This window comes from Nomascus leucogenys, chromosome 7b (assembly GCF_006542625.1).
Source record: "Nomascus leucogenys isolate Asia chromosome 7b, Asia_NLE_v1, whole genome shotgun sequence".
NCBI lineage: Eukaryota > Metazoa > Chordata > Mammalia > Primates > Hylobatidae > Nomascus > Nomascus leucogenys.
The window spans coordinates 83,929,257-83,954,365 of NC_044387.1; the positions used below are offsets into that span (position 1 = coordinate 83,929,257).

Below are 25,109 nucleotides of genomic sequence, written 5' to 3' on the forward strand. Positions count from 1 at the left end.
TGTTGTATATTTTTAAAGAGTGTTGGACTTTGTTCTGACAAGCCACTTGTTCCTTTTGAGTATTTTAAGTCTGTTAAGGCAAATGTAGGGTATGCTTTACTCTAGTGTTAGTTTAGCTCCCCTACAAAAGCATAATCTCTCCAGGATTTCCACTGAATGACCCAGTGTGTTCAATCAGGCCCCTCCACTCTGGCTGGCTAGTACTCAAATGTGGCTTAGCCCTCTGTAAGTTCTGGGAACTGTTTGGTTATCACCTTTCCCAAGTTGTCATTTTCCTGGCCGTGTAAGATGTATGCTTTATGCAAAGGTACTCTAAAGATTTCTGGAGATCTTTCGGCAGTTTCTCCTCATAATCATTCTAGCTTCAAAATGCTAGCCAACTTAGGCTTCCTGAGCTCCAATCTCTGTTCCCTTATTTGCCATGCCGTGTGTCAGATGCCCTTCCCTGTAGCACTGTCTGGAAAGCGCCTCTAGGAAGAAAGCCAGAAAGATGTTTTCTCTCTTTCATAGACCACGATCCTGTGCTGCCTGTTTTCCAATATATGAAAACGATTACCTTATAAACTTTGTCTAACTTTCTAGTTGTTTATGGCTGGAGGGTAAATCTCATTCCAGTTACTTCATCATAGCCTCAGAACAGCATTTAAAATGTGTTGATTGTTAATACTTTATACTGGGCATATATTCTCCAGAAAACGATATCCCAACTCACACTACTCCTTATGTCTAGCACCCTTCTGATTCCCACATTTCTATTACTTCTTGAACCCAGAAGGTTCCAATTACACCAATTATTACTAACCTTTATGGTGTCATTTTAAAAAGATGTCCCTCAAAGCATGGTCTAATGAAATTTTAATTGTTAAGAACTATCAAAAAAATTTCATTGTTATGGTTAAATTTTCCAGAGAGATTTAGTACTGCTCTGATAAACCCAAAAACCCTTGGCATTTGAATGATTTTAAATTAAATTCTCTAAAACATATCAAATAACTGCCTTTCTTTTTATAAAGGGGATGTGGAGCGTTAACCTTTTCTTTGATGACTAATGGTCATCATTATGAACATTGGCTATTAAGCTTTATTGAAATTCAATCAAATAAATCAAAATTACTATTGAGAATGGTGCTTAAGGAAGGTTATTCCAGCATCTTTGTTCAGAATAAATGTTCAATTTTTATTACTCTACTGTAGTATATTTTTCAGGGTATGTAGCTGTAGTAACAAAATAACCAAAAAAAAAAAAAGGAGGTGGCTCAAGCAAGGTTTAAGTTTATTTTTCCTTCACATAAACAGAGTATGCTTGGAAGTCAGGCAGCTCTGCTTAAGTGGGTTTTACAGGGTCCCAGATTCTTTTCATTGCTGCCTAGTCATTGACTCAGGTGTTGTCTTCATCTGCAAAATTGAAGCCAGAAACCACTTGGGCCACCACAGAATAGAACAAAAAGAGAATACAAGGGGACAATCTATTTCTTTTTCAGGAAGCAACCCAGAAATTGTAAATTTCACTTCTCTTTCTCTGTTGATGAGAACTTACTTGCCTAGCCACACCCAACATTAAGGGAGTTTGTGAAATGAAGCAATTTGGCCACTGATCTGCTGAAACTTAGGAGGTTATAATACTAAGACAAAAGGAAGAACCAATACTGGTGGACAAGTTATAATCTCCACCAGTTATTATTTTAACATTTAACTTTTAGTTGTGCTTTGTAGACAAATAACCTTGTAACATTGTTTATTTATAGCATTTACAAGTTAAAACAGTTTATCTTCAAAGCAATGCTTTTACGTGCTTTAGAACCAAAGCAGATTTTTTCACTGAATAGTGAAAATTTATTCATTTCTTTATTGCATACTTGATAGATAATAACCTTATGTAATGCTCTATAGAGGAGTTGAAGATGGTTCTTGCTCTCCAGATACTGGACTTTAATCTAATAGGGAAGACAAGGTAGGCACAACACATGATTACAGTAGGTGCCAATAGGTGCCAAATGTTATACCAGGGCAGAGAAACAAGTGGTTACTCTCAGATAGTGACCAGGAAGATGTCATTGAAAAGGCAATACCTCCACTGAAGATGAGTACAGTAGTAGAATGAGTACAATTTGTGTTAGAGTAAATATGAGAGGAAGTCAATGCAAAGTTATGAGAATAAAAAGAGAGAATTTCTAATCTGAAAGGAAGGAAAGATTCATCCTGAGAACAGTAGAGAAAGCAGGAAGATCAATTTTGAAAAGGCCTTGAAACACAGCCAAGTAAGTTGTTTTGCTATGTTCTCTTGCTTTGGGGGTGAGGGTGAAGTACAATGGAAATTTTTTCATCATTTGAGTGTCTTGATCAGAGTAGTGTTTTTAAAAATTGTTTTGGTAGTGTTAGGAAAGATAGATCAAGTTGAGAAAGAAATGGGAAGGAAGATAATTTTATTGCAAAAACAGAAGTCACATAACAAAGTACTAAAGTAGGGAGTTCTTTGTCTTGTAAGTTCCATAAAATTTTTTAAATGAAGTACTGATCATCAGATTTAATGCAAGCAAGTGGAATTACTTGACAAGATTGAGAAGAAGGAGTGAGGAAGGCAGTGGATGTGCTCTGATGAATGTATTGGTTTCAGGAACAACAGGGTTGGTTCTTTCTGAGGGCTGAGAGACGCATCTGTTCCTGATCTCTCTCCCTGATTTTGGATGGCTGCCTTCTCCCTATGTCTTCACGTGATCTTCCCTCTATGCATATCTCTGTGTCTAAATTTCCCGTTTTCATAAGAACATCCGCCATATTGCATTAGGGTACACCCTAATACCCTCATTTTTACCTTGATTACCTCTGTAAAGACCCTAAAAGGACCTCTGTAAAGACCTCCAGATAGGGTCACATTGTAAGATACTAGTGATTAGGACTTCAACATATCTTTTGTGGGGGGACACAATTCAATCCATAACACTCGGCTTGTAGCGGCATAACTGCAGCGTTTACATGGAGTTCTCCCTGTGTACATGTCTGAGTCCACATTTCTTTTCATAAAGACACCAGTCATATTGGATTAGTGGCCTACACTTCTGCAGTATGACCTCAACTAATTATATCCGCAGTGACCCTGTAAGGCTCTTTGTGACACAAATAAGGTCACATTCTGAGGTACTGGGGGTTAGGACTTCAACATATTAATTCAGTGGGAGAGGTGAGGGAGGCACAATTCAACCTACAACAATGAAGATTCACCTAAAGTATTCATTGCTCTAAAATACTCAATACATTTTAGGAAAATCTATCACTTATTCATATATTCATAAAGATATGTGACTTATAACTCCTTATAAATATGACAATGAGAGAACAAAAACATTATCAAACTCAATTTTTATTGATTCTGCTACTACGTATACGTGGTTAAGACAAGCTATCCTAAAACAAAATTTAAAAAAGGGTCTTAATAAGAATAACCAAAATATCCTTCTTTTGACTTCAAAGCTTCCTTTCATTAACATCGTTCTTAAAAGAGAAATAACACTTGCAGCCTAATCTCAATTGGCAACCCGTATATTTTGGTTTGCGTCAACATATCTCTAATGCACCACTCTATTGGTGCATTATTGCCACTGTACTCATTAAATTCAGCTTTCCTCAGTCCTCCTCATTTTAACTGGAAAAAAAGCTAAAAAATATACTGTTTTGAAAAATTCAAACACTATAGAAGAATACAATGAAGGGTCCTTTCCCGAGTGCCCAACCTCAATCCTAATCTCGTAAGCTACAAACAGCATATTGTAACTCCATCCAGATATTTTCTAAGCATGAATGGGCATATATATGTATTCATTCCACATTTTATTGTAAATGGGATTTATTTTGCACGTTGTTTTATAACTCATTTTTTCTACCTAACAATTCTAGAGCATTTTTCCACACAGGTACATATCAATCTAACTCATTTCTTTAAAACAGCAGCAGATAATTCTTTGTAACATATTTAATTTGTGTTAAGGAGTTAAATATGTTACAAAGGGGATTTGGACGACCACCAGATGGCACTAGCACACAGTTTATTTGGGCAGAGACTGACAGATTTGTCTGGGGGTGAGGGTGTGGGTTGGGGTGAGGACAGGGGCAGTTTCTCAGTGACAGCATGATACCTTCCAAAGGCAAGGGTGCAAAGGCGACTTTCCAGAAAGGACATAGAGGAAGATCTGAGGGGGAGTGTTTAGACGGGGTTATGTGTCTAGGTGGTGTCACTCAGCAGCATGGTGGGATTCTCTGGGCAAAGAACTCTGAGAGAAGCAGTGGCCCCAGCGTTTATCTAATCTGTGGGACCTATGGCTAGCAGATGTTGGGTGCAGTTTCTCAGGATGTGCAAAGCAGGCAGGCTGTAAATGGCTAACAATCTGTTTTTGGGGGCTATATTTTAAAACAACTGGATGTGTAGAAATTTAAGTTTGGCCGTAGCAGGCTTTTGAGTTAACAAGTCCCAGCCTGCTGTGAAGAAGTTAACAACACAGGGCCAGGGGCCATCTTTAACTCATTTTTGTAACGACTATCTCCCTATTGAAGGCACTTTACGATTTTTTCCCCAACCAAAAAGAAAAGAAGAGTCACAAACAGGTCAAAAGAAAAATTACTAATTTATATATGACAAAAGTCTAAATTTATAAGTATAATCGGCACTCCTAGAAATAAGAAAAATGATAAATTAGCACAGCTGTCTCCAAAATCAACCTTGAAAACTACAGAAACAGGAAGAAATTGGCTGTTGGAAGTAAAGGAAGATTGTGAGAAACCCCTGGGAAGAAGGGAACTAGTGACTAGAAGGGAGGGAGGCAGCCGAAGAGCACAGCAGTCACATGCGGAGGAGGATGTCGCTGGAAGCTTGGGAGGCTCTGGAGAGGTCATATATAATTTTAGCTCTTGTCTCCTGTACTTCACCTGGGAACCTTTGCTGCCCTCGCAGTGTTGTGAAGCACTACCAAAGAAGCACAAGGCCAGGCTAATAAGGAACTGATAGAAATAGGACTAGGATGAATTTTACCCTGGAATGTTCAGGCCTCCAACTCCTGTCAGCAGAGGTTACTGGTCCCTGGAGCTCTCTCCTCCGAAACTTAACCCTTCTGCTTTCCTCAAATTCTCAAAAAAGGATTCAGTTGAGAATGTGTCTTTGAGCACTTCCCTAATAGACAACACAGAGCAGTATAGCTGATTTCATCAGGAAATTAATGTGATGCTACAGGTCCAAAGAAACTAGATACCTATATTAGTCCATTTTCACACTGCTATAAAGATACTACCTGAAACTGGGTAATTTATAAGCAAAACAAATTTAATTGACTCACAGTTCTGCATGGCTGAAGAAGCCTCAGGAAATTTATGATCATGGCAGAAGGTGAAGGGAAGCAAGGCACATCTTACATGGTGGCAGGAGAGAGAGAAAGCAAGCATAGGAAATGCCAGACACTTATCAAATAACCATGTCTCATGAGAACTCCCTCACTATCACAAGAGCAACATAGGGGAAACTGCCCCATGATCCAATCACCTCCCACCAGGTCCCTCCCTCAACATGTGGGGATTGCAAATTTGAGATCAGATTTGGGTGGGGACACAGAGCCAAATGATAACATTCCACCCCGGCCTCTCCCAAATCTCATGTTATTTTCACATTTCAAAACCAATTATGCTTTTCAAACAGTTCCCTGAAGTCTTAACTGATTCCAGCATAATCTCAAAAATCCAAGTCCAGAGTCTCATCTGAGACTAAGCAAGTCCCTTCTGCCTATGAGCGTGTAAAATCAAAAGCAAGTTAGTTACTTCCAATATAAAATGGGGGTACAGGCATTGGGTAAATGTTCTCATTCTAAATGGGAGAAATTGGCCAAAATAAAGAGGGTATAGGCCCCTTGCAAGTCTGATATTCCGATACCCAGCTGGGCAGTCATGAAATCTTAAAGCTCCAAAATCTCCTTGGAATATAGAGATGGAAAATACAAAACATAAATACAAAATATAAAACATGATGCAAGGCAGTGCACAGCTTCTGTGGCTGCTTTCACAAGCTGGTGTTGAGTGTCTGCAGCTTTTCCAGGAGCACAGTGCAAGCTGTCAGTGGATCTACCTCTCTGGGGTCTGGTGGATGGTGACCCTCTTCTCACAGCTCCACTAGGCAGTGCCCAAATGGGGAATCTGTGTGGGGGCTCCAACTCCATATTTCCATTCTGCATTGCTCTAGCAGAGGTTCTCCATGAGGGTTCTGCCCCTGCAGCAGACTTCTGCCTGGACTTCTAGGCATTTCCACACATCCTCTGAAATCTAGGCAGAGGTTCCCAAACCTCAACTCTTGTCTTCTGAGTACCCACAGACCCAACACCACATGGAAACTGCCAAAGCTAAGGGCTTGCACCCTCTAAAGCAATGGCCCAAGCTCTACCTTAGCCCCTTTTAGCCATGGCTACAACTGAAGCAGCTGAGATGCAGGGCACCATGTCCTGAAGCTGCACAGAGCTGAGGAGTCCTGGGCCAGGCCCACAAAGCCATTTTTCCCTCCTCACCCTCTGGGCCTGTGATGGGACGGGCTGCAATGAATTTTCTGACATGTTCTGGAGACATTTTCCCCATTGTCTTGGCTATTAAAACATTCAGCTTCTAGTTACTTATGCAAATTTCTGCAGCTGGCTTGAATTCCTCCCCAGAAAATGGGTTTTTCTTTTCTACCACATGGGCAGGCTGCAAATTTTCCAAACCTTTATGCTCTGTTTCCCTTTTAAACATAAGTTCCAATTTCAAACCATCTCTTTGTGAATGCATATAACTGAATGCTTTCAGAATAAGCCAGGTCACCTCTTGAATACTTTGCTGTTTAGAAACGTCTTCCACCAGATACCCTATATCATCTCTCTCAAGTTCAAAGTTCCACAGATCTCTAGGGCAGGGGCAAAATGCCACCAGTATCTTTGCTAAAGCATAGCAAGGGTGACCTTTGCTTCAGTTCCCAATAAGTTCCTCATCTCCTTCTGAGACCACCTCAGCCTGGACTTCATTGTCCATATTACTATCAGTATTTTGGTCAAAACCATTCTTCTTCTGAGCCCTCCAAACTGTTCCAACCTCTGCTGGTTACCCAGTTCCAAAGTCACTTCCACATTCTCAGGTATCCTATAGAAATGCTCCACTACCTTGGTATCAATTCTCTGTATTAGTCTGTTCTTACACGGCTATAAAGATAATACCTGAGACTGGGTGATTTATAAACAAAAGAGGTTTAATTGACTCACACTTCCACAGGCTACACAGGAGGCATACCTACGGAGCCCTCAGGAAACTTGGCAGAAGGCAAAGGGGAAGCAAGACACTTCTTACATGGTGGCAAAAGAGAGAGCAGGGGAAATGCCAGACACTTATCAAACAACCAGATCTCATGAGAACTTCCTCACTATCACAAGAACAGGATGGGGGAACTGCCCCCATGATCCAATCACCTCCCAGCAAGTCCTTCACTTGACATGTGGGGATTACAATTCAAGATGATATTTGGGTGGGGACACAGAGCCAAACTATATCAGTACCTGAGGAGAAAAATTACAATAAAAGAGACTTAAAACAAACTGAATAACACCTACCACATGAAGCAGATTTATTGGAAGAGATGGACCAATAAGCAAGCACCATATATATCTGCAGGAGTTAAGGAAGGATATTGATGATAGAACAAAGAAATAAGAAATTACTTTTAAAAATTGTAAATATTTATTTTAAAAATGAGATAGTTAAAATGAAGATGACAACAGGTGGGATATATAGCAAGATGATTACATCAAATAAAATAGTAAATCAGAAGATCAATAGCAACTCTCCCTAGGGCAGCAGAAATAAATAAAGAGGTGGAAAATACAAAACATAAAAATGAAAAGGGGGCAACAGCCGGGTGTGGTGGCTCACGCCTGTAATCCCAGCACTTTGGGAGGCTGAGGCGGGTGGATTACCTGAGGTCAGGAGTTCGAGACCAGCCTGACCAATATGGTGAAACCCCAGCTCTACTAAAAAAATACAAAAATTAGCCTTGTGTGGTGGCTGGTACCTGTAGTCCCAGCTACACAGGAGGCTGAGGCAGGAGAATTGCTTGAACCTGGGAGGCGGAGGTTGCAGTGAGCCAAGATCGTGCCACTGCACTGCAGCCTGGAGACAGAGCGAGACTCTGTCTCAAAAAAAAAAAAAAAAAAAAAAAAAAAGAGGGCAATAAAAGTTTGGGAGGATAGATAGTATTATCAATGCCCAGATAGTATAAATTCCAAAAGCAAATTGAAAGAGGCCACAGATTACCAAAGATGAATGTAACAAAATACCAATACCTAGAAATATAAAGTAAAATTGAAGAAGAGCAATTTTTAAATATTATTAAACAATTCTGATATTAGATATTATTAAACAATTCTGCAAAGCTAAACCACTCACAAAGGAATGAAATGTAAGATGCAACTTCACAATAGGAATATTGGACTCATATTCTCCAAGAGAATATGACCTAATATATTTGTGGTTAAAAAAATTTAACATATTGCATTGTGAAGTATGGCACATAAACATAAAAGTGCACAAAATGGAAATGTGAAAAAGAAAGACTAATTATAAAGCACACACCAAGGTAACCACCACAGAGGTGAAGAAATATTGCTGGCCACCTATAAAAGTATGTGTAAAAAATGTAATCCATTTTGCCTGATTTTAAATTTTATATAAATGGGATTATACTGTACATTTTTTTGTGCACTGCTTCCTTTACATGATAAAAATTTATCCAACTTGTTTAGTGTACTTGTCCTTTGTTCATTTCATTGCTATCTAAAATTTACCACACAACACTGTTATTATAAATAACACTACTGCTATTCTTGTGTATGTACCCTGAGAGAAATGTGCCGGAGTTAGTCTAGGGTATATACCCAGGAATGACACTGCTGCCTTAGAAAATGTACACATTTTAACTTTTAGATAATGCCTAACTGGTTTCCAAAATTGTTAAACAAAGGTTTGCTCTTTGAAGTCAGGAATAAGACAATGTTGCCTGCCCTCTCTCCCTCCATACCTCCCTCTCTCCCTCCCTCCCTTCCTTCTTCTCTTTCTCCTTTGTCTTTCTTCTTTCTGTCCCTCTCTCCATCTCTTCGTTCTTTCTTTTGAGATGGAGTCACTCTCTTACCCAGGCTGGAGTGCAGTGGCAGGATCTCCAATCACTGCAACCTCCGCCTCCCAGGTTCAAGCAATCCTCCCACCTCAGCCTCCCAAGTGGCTGGGGTTACAAGCGTGCAGCACCATGCCTAGCTGATTTTTGTATTTTTAGTAGAGACGGGGTTTCACCATGATGGCCAGGCTGGTCTCACACTCTGAACTCCTGACCTCAAGTTATCTACCTACCTTGGCCTCCTAAAGTGCTGGGATTACAGAAGTGAGCCATCACACCTGGGTGTATTTTGCAAATCTAAAGAAATCTAGGCCTGTAATTTTAACATAGGAAAATATTTTATTATTCTTAAAAAATTAAAAAAAAAAAACACCTGTGGCTCTCCTGGTCCTCAGTTATGTAGGTTTTTCTTCTTGTTTCAATAGTTCAAAAGTTTATGCTTTTTATTCTATTCTACCTTCTTTTCTGACCTTATTTTGTTGTTGTTTTTTCCCCTAACTCTTGACATATGGATGGTTAGTTCATTAATTTTCAGCCTTTCTTCTTTTCTAATATTTATACTGAAGCCTCTAATATTTACACAAATGGAGCTATTACTTCAGATGCATCCCACTAGTTTGGATATTTATTATTTTTGTTATTGTTCAGCCCAAACTATTTTCTAATTCCCATTATGACTTCTTCTTTAGTTCCTGACTTATTTCAAAGTACAATTTTTAAATTTCTCAATATATGACAATTCTCTAGTTGTCTCCTTGTTATTGGTTTCTAGTTTAATTATGAGGTGGTCAGAGAACATATTCTATAGATTTAAATCCTTTCAGATTTGTTTAGACTTGCTTTCTGACCCAATGTATGATCAATGTTGTTAACTATACCATACATATTTAAGAACACATGTATTCTTGTAAGAACTGGAAGCACTATTCTGCGTAGATTTGTTAGGTCAAATTTTGTTGTGGTCAAGTCTTCTCAGTCATTGGTGATTGTTTATCTGTTTGTTGTATTATTTACTGAAAAATGGCATGCTAAAATTTCCACCTAGGCTGTTGGTTTTTCAACTTGAAACTGCATCGGCTTTTCCATTATATATTTTGGGGCTATGTTACTAGATGCACATGAATTTAAAATGGAAACTTTTTATCATTATGAAGTGATCTTTTATATCTACCATATTACTTTTTGACCTAAAGTCTATTTCATATAACATTGATATGTTATAGTATTCTTTCAGTTAGCATTCACCTAGCATAACTCTTTCCATTTTTCTATTTTTGTGTACCTTAGATGTGTCTTATAAACAGGATACAGTTGGATGTTTTCAATACAATCTGACTTTTTATTTTAGTTTGGGGTAGTTATTTCATAATTACTGTTTTATGGATTTAAATCTACTGCCATTTTTTTTATTTTCCTGTCCTATGTTTCATGTTTTCTCCTTTATTTTCTTAGTTTGAATTACCTGAGTATATTTTAATCATTCCATTTATTTTATTTTCTCTACTTGTGTGTAGTCTGTACAAAGCTAGGTACCCTGTTTCTATTCTTTTAGTTGTTACACTAGAATTATGCATTTGTACTTATTGTATCAATACCTAATGTTAATCAATACTTAATCCTTACACATACATACAACACACATATACACACACCTGAGTATATTTGTTAAAGTACAGGAAAATATCTCTAAAGATATCTCCAAATCATCTACAGTGGTTATTGCACGGGGCAAAGGCGAGGTTGAATTGGAGGGGAAAAGTTGGGGGATTCATTTTGCTTATCACAGTGGTGCATATATATATATTAAATAATGACAAAACATTAGCCATCATTATCTTTATTCTTACTCTGTATAATTCATGTTTGCATTTGCTACAGTGTATTTTGAACATATACAGTATATTTTTAACATGTCTATAATCAATGTTATTTAGGGGTTGAATCTGAATGAGGAAAATATGAAGATTTATTTTTAAAACTCAACTAAAAATAAAAAATAAAAGTTTCAAGATATATGGTTTATTGAGTTGTTGGCAATTTGAAGTTTAGGAATGGGTTAGGAGTAGGTAGGAATTTTATGATCAATAGAGCAATCAGTAACAGCTAAAATAGGCAGAAGGAACATTTAATATTTAAAAGATTTGCAGTAACATAGAACTTAGGAGGGTGATCTCCACAGGGCCAGACTTAGGGAATGGGGTAGGGTGGGTGAAAGATGGCTTCACAGGAAGTGGCTAAAGTATGGAGCTAGGGTGTAAATATTCTAGACTAATTGGAGTCTTTGACAGAGTACCGTCTTGTGCATGTAACAATGTTTTGGTCATGGACTGCATTACAATGGTGATCCCATGAGATTATATTCTATTTTTACTGTACATTTCTTATGTTTAGATACACAAGTACTTACCATTGTGTTACAATTGCCTACAGTATTCAGTAGAGTAACATGCTGTACAGGTTTGTGGCCTAGGAACAATAGGCTATACCATATAGCTTAGGTGGGTAGTAAGCTATACCATGCAGGCTTGTGTTAAGTGTGCTCTACGATATTCACATGACAAAAAACAAACAGCAAAACCCCCATTGAAATATTTCTCAGAAAGTATCCCCGTCCTTAAGTGATGCATGAATGTGCTGCCTCCACAGTATATATTCAAAGGTGACCTTCATTGCGTAGATTCACACAAAAAAAGCCATGTGAAAATATCTTGCCCCTAGATTCAGGAATCTTCTGGGCACACTCTTGTTTACAATTTAAATTATTTCAAAAAATTGATATATCTGTTGATTAAATACAAGTATTTGTGCGGCAGGAGAATAGGGTCTGCAAGCAGGGAACCTAGGACTGATTAGTGCTGACGGGATATGCATGACGGCCTATCAGTTGAAAGACTACTCCCCTTTCAACCCCTTCTTTTTCTGCGTGGCAGTTGCTGCCTGGCAGTTGCAAGCCCTTCTTTTTCTGTGTGGCAGTTGAAAAATGAAAGTGCCTCAGATTGGTCCCCTCCCTCTACCAATCAGACTTCGGGCAGACCAATGGGAAACCTCTAGAAGGTATTTAAACCCCAGAAAATTCTGCAACCCGTGCTTTTGAGCAGCTTGCTATAGCCTGCTCCCACCCAGTGGAGTGTACTTTCATTTAAAATAAATCTGTGCTTTCGCTGCCTTGCTTTATTTGTGCGTTTTGTCCAATTATTTGTTCAAGGACCTAGACAACTACCCTCAACAGGTAACAGCTGCACACACATATCAAGGCACACCAGCTTCACCCTGCCTGGAGCTTCTTCCCATGCTTAGTTTTTTCTTACGATTCCGGTCTCTGCTCAATTATCACTTCTAAAAGAGGACTTTACAGAGACCACCAAGTGTGAAACAGCTTTTCTACATGCTCCCCCCCAGCTAATTTTTATTAGAGTACTTATATTATTTGAAATAATGTTATTTTTACATGCCCCCCTCCCCTGGAAAATGAGCTGAGTGAGGGATATTGTTGGAGTATCCCCAATGCCAGGCACACAGTAGGCATTCAATAAATAGTTTTTGAATGATTACATTGTCTACGGAATTCTAACATGTATGGGTGAAACAAAGACTCTCACATGCTGTGAGAAGAAAACAAAAACTGGGTTGGCAGAGGCCTTGAATATGAGGAAGTGGCCTTTCCGGATAAAGAAGCTAAGACTCGGCCGGGCGTGGTGGCTCAGGCCTGTAATCTCAGCACTTTGGGAGGCCAAGGCGGGCGGATCACCTGAGATCAGGAGTTCAAGACCAGCCTGGCCAACGTGGCGAAACCCGTCTCTACTAAAAATACAAAAAAAAAAAAAAAAAAAAAAAAAAAATTAGCCGGGCTGGTGGCGGGTGCCTGTAATCCCAGCTGTTCGGGAGGCTGAGGCAGGAGAATCGCTTGAACCGGGAGGAAGAAAGAGAGAAAGAAGGAAAGAGGGAAGGAGGGAAAGAAGAAAAGAAAAGAAAAGGGGGCGGGGCAGGGCAGGGCAAAGAAAGACTCAATGGAGGAAAGGACTTGCCCAGGGTAATCTAGTACGTGGAAAAGCGGAAGGCAGGAGCCTGTGCTGCACAAGGGCTCGGGGGGAGCCAACACCAAGCAGCCCTTTTGAGAGGGTCCCAGGCCCTGAGATGTGGGAGCCCGCAAGAGGGAACCTCTTGTCTTAAGAGGTTGCTGCGCTCTGGAGTCGTGCTCTGGGACAGATGGCCAAGCTCCGCTCTTGGGGCCGGAATGCGACGGGCCGGAAGCGTGTAGCGTCTGCAACCCGGGCTCCAATCCCCAGCCTCGCACTCAGCGCCAGGCCGAGTTCAGCCTCCCGCCGCAAGCTCCCTTCCGCCGCTCCTGGCGAGCACGCAGGTCCGGCTGTCCGTTCGGCTAGGGCTTAAAAAGCCAACACGGGCAAAAAAGACGCGGTCTCAGTTAACGGGGACGCTTTAGAGAAATGCACTCGCCCCTCCTGTTCCGGTTGGGTCGGCGCGGGCTTCTCAGGCCACACGTGGGATTCGGTCCGAGTGCTCCTGTGGGCTGCTGCTCCTGCGGTTGGTGAGATTACCTGGGTCTAGAGTGCGGAGCTGCTCCGTGGCCACGAGGACGTCACCATGGTGGGCCCCCTCCTGCTCCCCCGAACCGCTCGGTTGGTTCCCCGGAAGGCTCTTGTTGAGCAGGCAGAGAGGGAGGGTGCGGTTTCGGGACGCCAGGAGAGGGGAGGATGCAAAGTGTTTATTTTGAGAGTGTGTGCGGGGTACGGGGCGAAGCCTCTGGGAGGCGAGTCCCAGGCCCAACGCCTGGACCTTAGAGTTCCGCGTTCGAGTGCTGAAGTGCTCACATGTCGCCTTGCTCCTCTTTGCCTTGTGCCTAACTTCTCGCTCGTCACTGCCTCCTCGGGGGAAACCCGGTACCTTTCCATTGTAACGCACTGGGGAGTTTGGCAAAACTCCTGAGACCGCTGGCCCCACACACCTCTGCCCCTCTGACCTAGGTAGACTCAGTATGGGCTTAGTCGCCTCTTCCTCGGCGTCCTTTCGCCTCTCGTTAGTGCCCTAAATCCTGCCGTTACGCCCCCATTCCCTCCAGGGCACTGAAGCAGTTTTGTTGTTTTTATTAAAAATTGAGTAGATACAAAAGAGTGTTTCTAAAGCACGTTTCAAGTGTAAAGATTAGCAGTTTCAGGAAGTCTCGTTTACCCATTATGTAGTTTTAAGAAATAAAACATATCATTTGAAAGCCCTGTTACCTTCTTTGAACTTATAACTTTCAGGAAACCTTAAGAAGCAAACATTATCTAAGTTTTGTATTTATAATTTCACTGCTTTTCTTTATAGTTACTACATATGTTTGTATTCTGAAACAGTATGTTTCTTTTTGCCTATGTTTTACTTAATCGTTGTGTTCTTGAGTAATTCTTGCATAGAAACATGCTTTATAAATATTTTTTCAATTAATTTTTAATAAAAGCAAAATTTAAAAAGTTTATAATCTGGCCAAAAGTTATGATATTGTGTCACAATGTGGCCTCTCTGTTTCTTTTCATTTTTTCTTTTCGTTATATGCCATTTTTGTTTTACAGTCTGGTTCTTTCGTTGTTTCACGAGTTTTTTGTGCTTTATTTTGATCCACCGCTGACGCATATTTTGTAGTTTATTTAGATTGTACACATTTGTGTAAATTCAGTGTTTGCTTGTCACTTTGCTTGTGGGATTTCCAACTCTTTATAGTGTTAGTTTTTTTCCCCTTTTCGGAGTGGAATGTGAAAGCAATTACATCTCATTGTGTTTGAGTGATTGGGGAGATTGATTGGTATTTGACTGTAGTTGTCCTTGACTATCAGAGCTTCACTTTTTATCAGGCTGTATAGTAGAAGTATGTTGGTTTGGCATAGAAGTCAAAAGAGTGGCATATAAACCTGTTTTCATTGGCTCATTTCTGGCTCTGTCATTTTTTTGATACAACCTCATTAGTGCTGCTGCATCCTCTTTCAGTACAGCTCAGAATGTGGTCCCAGAGGACAGAGTTGGGCACCTGTCTTTCCCTGAGTTGCCATCTTGGCAAAATTACTTAACCTCCCATCTGTTTAATTGGGATAATAGTAACTACCTCATAGAATTGTGGAAGTTAAATGTAAAGTGTTTAGTCTAGTGCCTGGCACTTACTAAATGTTATTGTTATTAACTTTAGTTATATAAATAAATAGTAACTGTACAGCTTATAGTTGTTCATCCTTGTTACTTTGCTCATCAATGTTCTCTTATTGTAAATCTTTGCTGGAGCTCAGCAACTTCATATCTTTATATCAAAATTTAGTTTACCTGTTATACATAAATAATCTTTTCAAATTAATCCATTCCACTCAACACTTCTTTATGCTGCATTAAAAAGGTTTTTAGTGTTCATTATTTTTTATTTTTTTTTTTTGAGGTGGTGTTTTGCTCTTGTTGCCCAGGCCGGAGTCCAGTGGCATGATCGCGGCTCATTGCAACCTCCGCCTCCTGGATTCAAGTGATTCTCCTGCCTCAGCCTCCTGAGTAGCTGGGGTTACAGGTGCCAGCCACCACACCCAGCTAATTTTTGTATGTTTAGTAGAGACAGGGTTTCACCACATTGGCCAGGCTGGTCTCGAACTCCTGACCTCAAATTATTCACCCACCTTGGCCTCCCAAAGTGCTGTGATTACAAGTGTGGGCCACCGTGCCCAGCCAGGATTTTAGTATTTTTAAGTATGGCTCATACTATACTACTAGGCACCCATGGGTATACTCCTTTTTATATAAACCTGTCATAGAGCTTGTGTGTGCTGCTTTTCCTCCCTAGCTAGACTATATACCATTGAAAAGTGTGCCATCATCCTCCCTACATTTATCCATGCACATTACTGTGGGGCATTAACTGTTACTGACTACGTTAATGGTAGAGGTTGTGTGTTTTGGGGCCTACATCTATAAATGTGAGCTACAGCAACAAATCAGCTTAATAAATCTCATAGAGATTATCTGTTAGTGAAAACTTGCTCCTGAAAGTAAAACTAAAGAAAAACACTAATGGAAATCTACCTAGTATACCAACCTTTTTGAGACAATATTACTTGTACATGGTTTAAAACATTAAAAAATGGTTGCTCATAAAAATTGTATTAGTTTCGTATTAACTGCCATCGTAAAGTGATACGCATTTAGTGGCTTAAAGCAACACATTCATTTCCTGAAACCTCTGGAGGTCAGAAGTTCAAAAACGAGTCTAAACTGAGATAAAATTAAGGTGTTTGTCGGGACTGTCTTTCTTTAAGGGGCTCTAATGAATTTTTTCCATTTCTAGAGGTCATCTACATTTTTTGGCTCCTTCCCTCTTCAAATCCAGCAGCATAGCATCTTTAAATTTTCCTCCAGAGAAGGTTACATTTTCTTTGACAGTGATCCTCCTGCCTTCCTCTTCCATGGATCTTTAGGATTATATTGGGCCCACCTGGATAATTTTCCCCATCTCAAGATCTTAATCACATCTGCGAGTCCTTTTTGTTATATATGGTAATATATTCCCAGGTTCTGGGGGAATCAGGGCATGGATATCTTTTGGTTGGAGGAGGGCAGAGCATTATTTCGTCTGCCACAAAAAGACTTTTTCCAACTCTCTTGCCTAATGCCCTGGTTCACTTGAGAAATAGCCACTTAACAGTGGTTAACAGTTTCTTAGCTATCGATTCAGATACTTTATATGTATGTACCAGCATATATGTATGTTCCCTAACCTCTCTTTTTACATAAATGGTATACTGGACACCTTAGTCCCTTGCTTTTTTGTCTTACCTGATCTTATAGATCTGTGTAAGTACATATAGATCCACTTCTTGCTTTTTAAACAGTGAATATTCCATTGTTTGCTTATGTAACTTACTTAACCTGATCTGCGATAGACCTTTAAATTGTTTACATTCTTTTGCTACCACAGACATTGCAATACTGCTGCATTCATTATTTATCCTCCGTTTCGTACATGTGTAAATAATAAATTAATAGAAATAGAATTGCTTGGTTAGAAGATTTTTGACCAACTATTTCTATTTTTATATTGATGGGTACTATCTTTATTTTTATTTTATTTTATTAAAAAACTTTTTTAGAGATGGAGTCTCACCCTGTCACCTAGGCTGGCATGTAGTGGCACACTCATAGCTAGCTTGCTGCCGCCTCAAACTCTTGGGCTCACGCCTCAGTCTCCCCAGTAGCCAAGATTACAGAGGTACACTGCCTCGCCTAGCTAATTTTTTAGATTTTTTTGTAGAGACGGGGTCTCACTATGTTGTCCAGGTGGGTCTCGAACTTCTGGCTTCAAATCCACTCACTTTTGCCTCTCAAAAGTGTTGAGATAATGGGCGTGAGCCATTGTGTTTAGCCCTGATGGGTACTATCCAATTGCCTTCCAGAAGACTGTACTGGCTTGCACCCCCTTGAACTATGAGATTACTAATACACCCACACCCCCACTAATGCAATGTGAATAATTTTTTATCTTTGTTAATATTACACATTAGTAATTCTATTTCATTGAAGTTTTTGTTTTTAAAGTTTTTCCAGCTTTTAAATAACACTTGTTTTTAGTCTTCCTGTGAATTGTATGTATTCTTTTGCTGATCTTTTTCATATTAATCTTAAAATAACTTCTTAAGAGAATTAGCTCTTATGTTTGTGTTGCAAGTTTTTTGTAGTTTGTTTTTAGCTTGGTTTATATTTTGCAGTTCAGACTTTTTTTATGTAGATATGTTATTTTAAATCTTCTGAATTTTATATAATGTTTAGAAAGACCTTTCTCTGAGACTCCTCTACAAAAAAATAAGAAAATCTTTTTTTGAGATCTGTGTGGTTTCATTTTTTTTTTTTTTTTTTTTGAGACGGAGTCTCGCTCTTTTACCCAGGCTGGAGTGCAGTGGCGCGATCTCGGCTCATTGCAGGCTCCGTCCCCTGGGGTTCACGCCATTCTCCTGCCTCAGCCTCCCGAGTAGCTGGGACTACAGGCACCCGCCAACACGCCCGGCTAATTTTTTGTATTTTCAGTAGAGACGGGGTTTCACCGTGTTAGCCAGGATGCTCTCGATCTCCTGACCTCGTGATCCGCCCGCCTCGGCCTCCCAAAGTGCTGGGATTACAGGCGTGAGCCACCGCGCCCGGCCGGTGGTTTCATTTTTTATGCTTAAATGTGATCTATGAGGAACTTAATTTAGAGTACAGAGTGATATACCAAATTTTTAAAATATTCCTATGCTTTTTATAGTTGTCCCTTGGTATCGAGGGATATTAGTTCAGGACACACTCGAATACGTAAATCTATGGATGCTCAGGTGCCTTATATAAAATGGTGTAGTTTTTGCATGTAGCCTGTGCATATTCTCCTGTCATACTTAACCATACCTATTACAATGTAAATGCTGTATAGTGATTATATTGTTTTTTAAATTTTTATTATTTTTATTGTTATATTGTTATTTTTTATTTATTTTTCTGAATATTTTCTGTCCTCTGTTGGTTGAATACCCAGATGTGAAACCTGGAGGGCCAACTGAATTTATTTACATTTTTGAGTGCTTGAAATAATTAATGCTAATCTAAAACTTGAACATACAGCAAATGTTACAAATAAGTAAGTAGCTCAGCTAAGCTTTTGTGACCTAAAGGATGCATTATTACCAAATGTTATTTTTTGTCTTACTTTGTTACATAATATACACTTTAAGAAATTTTCCTTTTTGTGTGTGTGTGACATCTGCTTTATGTTCAGCACTTGAAACCTAGGCTTGCTAAGTAGTGACTATTTTCTAAATCACTACTAAATCTAATCCAAAAGGTACATTTGGAGATCCCAAAACTGACTTATGAAGGCTTATAAATGAAATATCCTAATTTAAATACTTAAGAAACATATAGTTTATTTATCCATTCTTTCTTTCTTTCTTTCTTTCCTTCTTTTTTTTTTTTTTTTTTTTTTTTTTTTGAGTAGGAGTCTTGCTCTGTCACCCAGGCTGGAGTATGGTGGTACTATCTCAGCACACTGCAACCTCTGCCTCCAAGGTTCAAGCGATTCTCCGGCCTCAGCCTCCTGAATAGCTGGGATTATAAGCGTGCAGCAACACGCCTGGCTAATTTTTGTATTTTTAGAAGAGACGGGATTTCACCATGTTGGCCAGCCTGGTCTTGAACTCTTGACCTCAAGCAATCCACCTGCCTCAGCTTCCCAAAGTGCTGGGATTACAGGCTTGAACCACTGTGCCCGGCCCCATTATTTGTTACTTGATAAGAGTTTTTGAAAGCTCTATGTCTGTTGGGGTGGTTATGGCGATTGGTGAATTGACTGAAACAAGACAGTGCCTTCTTTCTTGCTGTATAACTTTGTCAGTGAAAAAGAATGACTCTGACAGGGACTGGCACAGAGTTTTTTGTTCATCTAAGTGTGTAGGTAGTCTATTCGCCTGCTCCTTTTCAGGGCCAGGCCAACAAGAAAATCTGTTTCTCCCAGGAGCAATTAATTTAGGTAGAAATACAGTAAACCTGTCAAACTGATTTGAGCTACAATCTTGTTTTTCACTTCTTACAAAAGACCCAGAAATGAGAAGGATAAACATGAATATGTGCTAGAATTCCAGTGGCTTTATGCCTGTACCACGTTATAGAAAAGATAGAAGGCAAATACTATTGCATTTAAGTTGGAAAAACTGATCTATTTTGTGTGTGACCTGGCAAAAGTTTTTCAAAGTGCTTTTGTTTCAAAGTTTTCTTCAGTCAGAAGGAAATTTTAAATGAGGTAAACATTTTTATTTTTATTGTAGAACTGTATCACTAAAATTGATCAGGCCAGTCACCTTTATTTCTTTATTGCCTCACATCTGAATATCCTTGGGAGACTACACTTACCTTTATCTCTGGAAAGAACTAGTCCTTCCGTGATAGTTATATCTTTGTTTCATTATGATCCCAAATATGATATTCTGGTCTTTGATAGAAGTCTCACTTAGTGACATAGTAATTTCCTATGTTATTATTCCAGGTAGACCTAAATGGGGTTGCATGTGAGACAAGTTTAAACCACACTACTTCTTTCTTACTATGTTTATTGTCTACTTTTACAGGAGTAAAACAATTACAATATGTGACCTCTTCTCTTTAAAATCTTCTTTCAAACTTTGGTTGGGCCATTCTGACTGAAGTTAAAGAGAATTAAAACCGGTCTGTTTATGTGTCTCTTTCTACAGCTTATTTTAATGCTTCTCTTTTCATTTGTTATTTAGCTTTGCTAGTTCTCACCATTTTGCCATTAAAAAATACCAGTATGCAAGGCAATCATTTTTCAACTTGTTGATTTTAGATATTGATTGTTTTGTTGCAGAGCGTTTGATTATCTGTATCCAGAGATATACAGTGATGCAAGTGTTTGTTGATGTTGGATCAAAATCTGTACTTAACAGTATTATTTCATATTCTCTCTTTTGTTCTGGGAACAAGGAGGATATTTTGATTTGATTTTCTGATTTAAACATTAACTTCCATATTAATTAGGTGGTAGGTTTATTTTGTAGCCTGGAAATTGAGAAATATTTAGTAAATTTCTTGATTTTTAGATCTCAGGTTACTTTCTCAGGGAGGCCTTTCCTTACTTCCCGAAGTGAGTCAGGACCCTATGCTTTTGATCCATTTTCTAGCTAGCACTTACTAAGTTAGCTATTCCTGAGAAAGCTAGATTGTAAACTCCATGAAGGCAAGTTCATGTCAGTTTTTGATCTGGAAGCCTCAGTGCTTATCCTAGTACGTGGTATATTTAGTGTGTGCTCAGTAATTAAAAAATATATATATATTAATATGAGGTTGAGGTGTAAAGAAGTGGCAGTAGAGAATGTGGGAGAAGTTTATTCTGACTAGATGTTAGTAGGTAAGTTTGGAATAACGTAAGTTGAACTAGATGTTAGAATCTAAAATGAAGATAAAGTCTGCATTAGAGAATTATTAAGATATTCTTTTAATGTTAAGGAAAACACTACCATGAGCTATTTTATAAATTTTATATTTGGGCCGGGCGCGGTGGCTCAAGCCTGTAATCCCAGCACTTTGGGAGGCTGAGGTGGGTGGATCACGAGGTCAGGAGATCGAGACCATCCTGGCTAACAGGGTGAAACCCCGTCTCTACTAAAAATACAAAAAATTAGCCGGGCGTGTTGGCGGGTGCCTGTAGTCCCAGCTACTCGGGAGGCTGAGGCAGGAGAATGGCGTGAACCCGGGAGGCGGAGCTTGCAGTGAGCCGAGATTGCGCCACTGCACTCCAGCCTGGGAGACAGAAAAAGACTCCATCTCAAAAAAAAAAAAAATAAATAAATAAATAAATTTTATATTTGATACTTCACACTATTTTAAAGAACATACTTAATATTTTTAATTCATAGTAGCCCATTGTACAGTACAAAGTGGATGCTCAGTAAATGCTCACCAGGGCAGCATCCCACTTTCTTCTCTCAAACTGTGGTTTGCAACCTCAGGACATATTTGCCGTCTCAAATGAGCTGCTATTAAGGAAATAACACACAAATGTACAATTAATGCTGGGCAGTGCAGTACATTATTAGGTGCTAAATGGTAAATGCTACCAAGAGGAAAAGGCTACTGAGATATGAAATTATTCTTGGATCCCTTCAAGGACCAGTTGAACTTGACCTTTAAGTGGTCTTTGAAGATTGGGTGGGGTTTAGAAAGGCTTATGTATGGAACCATTAAAGTCTTCTTGGAAGTGCTAATTATTTGTCATTGACACCTGTCGTTGCATCATATTTATCTGTTAAGGAAAGAAAATGCACTAGGGCTCACTAGTGCATTTCACTACTATCTGCAGTGAAGATTCACTGCAAAAAAAAGTGTAGATTTGCTTAGTCCATCCCATTTCCATCATGTCACTGGTGTAAAATTGGTACATCATTTACTGTAATTTACAGTCATTCATGGCATAAAGACATTTTGGTCATCAGTGGGCCACATATATGATGGTGGTCCCATAAGATTATAATACCATATTTTCACTTTACCTTTTCTATGTTTAGACATGTTTAGATACACAAATACTTACCTTTGTGTTACAGTAGCCTACAGTATTCAGTATAGTAACATGCTGGCCAGGTTTATAGCCTAGGAGCAATAGGCTATGCCACAGAGCCTATGTGTGTAGTAGGCTATACCATCTAGGTTTGTGTAAGTACACTTTATATTTGCATAAAAAGGAAATCACCTACTGACTCGTTTCCCAGCAAGTATCCCTGTTAAGTGAGGCATGCCTGTATTTTTATGTTTAAGGGTATATGGTGTTGACGGTATTGCACTCTAAACTTTCTCAGTTGTAGGCATGGGTTTGGTCTTATACTTTAAAAAAAATGTATTTATGTACACTCTGTGTACCTCAAGTGTGTTTGGTGAAATGATCACTCCTTTATGTCTCTTGTTTCACTGAGTAGTCCAAATGGCATTTCTGGCTCTAGTTGAGCCTAGACTACGGCTCAACTTGATGGTCTTTTAGGCAAAGTTCCTTTTTGTTACTTATGATTTTAATAGGAATATTTAAAGCATATTGCCCCTAAAATAACTCTATTATGTCGTTTTGAATAAACTGTGTTTTTTTGTTACTTCTAGTTATGAATCCAAAGAATAGACTTTCAGACTGAATTTTTTGAAATAGTCACTAAAGAGTGTAGGGAAGAGATACTTTTAATGCAGGTTTTCTAACTGGACTATTTCTGTGGTGCCAGAGTCTTTTCATAGGCGTAGATATTCAAAACGGTCTGTTAGTTATTTTATGATAGAGTTTTACTTTAGTTTTTCTCTGTTGAAACATTTTTTTCCAAATTTTAATGTATTGAAAAATATGAAAGTGTTTTGAAATATAGTAAATTTTATTGTACATATGTCTGTGTCTCACTATATATTCATATCCTGCCTTGAGGCAACCTTTTCATTATATTATAAGGAATCATAACTTACAGTTGAGTCAAAAAAGAAGTTAATTTCTTTGTACCTTCTTTGTACGAAGTCTTGAAGGTTCTTTAGCCAAGATCGTATAAAACTATGAGGACGTTTTTATATTCAAGGGGTATCAAACTTCTTTTCCCTAAAGTTTTTGAGTCTTTTTTTTTCTTTTTCTTTTTTTTTAATTATTATTAACATACTTTAAGTTTTAGGGTACATGTGCACAGTGTGCAGGTTTGTTACATGTGTTTCCATGTGCCATGTTGGTGTGCAGCACCCATTAACTCGTCATTTAGCATTAGGTGTATCTCCTAATGCTGTCCCTCCGCCCTCCCCCCACCCCACAACAGTCCCCGGAGTGTGATGTTCCCCTTCCTGTGTCCATGTGTTCTCATTGTTCAGTTCCCACCTATGAGTGAGAACATGTGGTGTTTGGTTTTTTGTCCTTAAAATACCAGTTATGAGAATGATGGTTTCCAGTTTCGTCCATGTCCCTACAAAGGACATGAACTCATCATTTTTTATGGCTGCATAGTATTCCATGTTGTATATGTGCCACATTTTCTTAATCCAGTCTATCGTTGTTGGACATTTGGGTTGGTTCCAAGTCTTTCCTATTGTGAATAGTGCCACAATAAACATATGTGTGCATGTGTCTTTATAGCAGCATGATTTATAGTCCTTTGGGTATATACCCAGTAATGGGATGGCTGGGTCAAATGGTATTTCTAGTTCTAGATCCCTGAGGAATCGTCACACTGACTTCCATAATGGTTGAACTAGTTTACAGTCCCACCAACAGTGTAAAAGTGTTCCTATTTCTCCACATCCTCTCCAGCACCTGTTGTTTCCTGACCTTTTTAATGATGGCCATTCTAACTGGTGTGAGATGGTATCTCACTGTGGTTTTGATTTGCATTTCTCTGATGGCCAGTGATGATGAGCATTTCTCCTGTGTTTTTTTGGCTGCATAAATGTCTTCTTTTGAGAAGTGTCTGTTCATGTCCTTCACCCACTTTTTGATGGGGTTGTTTGTTTTTTTCTTGTAAATTTGTTTGAGTTCATTGTAGATTCTAGATATTAGCCCTTTGTCAGATGAGTAGGTTGCGAAAATGTTCTCCCAATTTGTAGGTTGCCTGTTCACTCTGATGGTAGTTTCTTTTGCTGTGCAGAAGCTCTTTAGTTTAATTAGATCCCATTTGTCAATTTTGGCTTTTGTTGCCATTGCTTTTGGTGTTTTAGACATGAAGTCGTTGCCCATGCCTATGTCCTGAATGGTATTGCCTAGGTTTTCTTCTAGGGTTTTTATGGTTTTAGGTCTAACATGTAAGTCTTTAATCCATCTTGAATTAATTGAAACTGGATCCCTTCCTTACACCTTGGAGTCTTTAAAGGACATTTTTTGTGGTTTTGAACATACTGCTGGAACTTCATGGCTATGTATTTTCAGTTTTAGCAGCTTCAGAGACTTTATATTTTCTTCCTTGGGATTTTTGTGAATTTTTAAAATATTTTTAAGCGTTTTTTAATAATGATATGTGGGATCAGATCTCTCTTCACAGGATGCATCTTTGCTTTTGGTTTTTGGTCATGCGTTAGTCATTTATTCCTGTGTAACAAGTTATCCTAAAATTTGATGGCTTAAACCAATATTTATGATCTCTCCCTTTCTTTTGGTCAGGAATCAGGCATGGCTGACTGGGCTCCTGTCCCTCAAGGTTTCTCACAAGGTTGCAGTGAAAGTATTACTTGAGGGTGTGGTTTCAAGGCACAGCTGCAGAGAGTCTACTTCTTTTTTTTTTTTTTTTTTTTTTTTTTTATTTATTATACTTTAGGGTTTTAGGGTACATGTGCACAATGTGCAGGTTTGTTACATATGTATCCATGTGCCATGTTGATTTCCTGCACCCATTAACTCGTCATTTAGCATTAGGTGTATCTCCTAATGCTGTCCCTCCCCCCTCCCCCCACC

The 25,109-nt window shown here is 39.0% G+C and overlaps 1 protein-coding gene across 1 annotated transcript in view; it reads left to right on the plus strand.

Annotated features, from left to right (window-relative positions):
* Nucleotides 1-13,615: 13,615 nt before the first annotated feature.
* TMA16 (translation machinery associated 16 homolog) overlaps nt 13,616-25,109 on the plus strand; it is a 34,074-nt gene continuing 22,580 nt past the window's right edge. Inside the window, exon 1 of the mRNA XM_003257920.4 lies at nt 13,616-13,762. Within this exon, the coding sequence (XP_003257968.2) occupies nt 13,760-13,762 (3 nt within the window). The 5' untranslated portion in view covers nt 13,616-13,759. The remainder of the gene's footprint in view (nt 13,763-25,109) is intronic.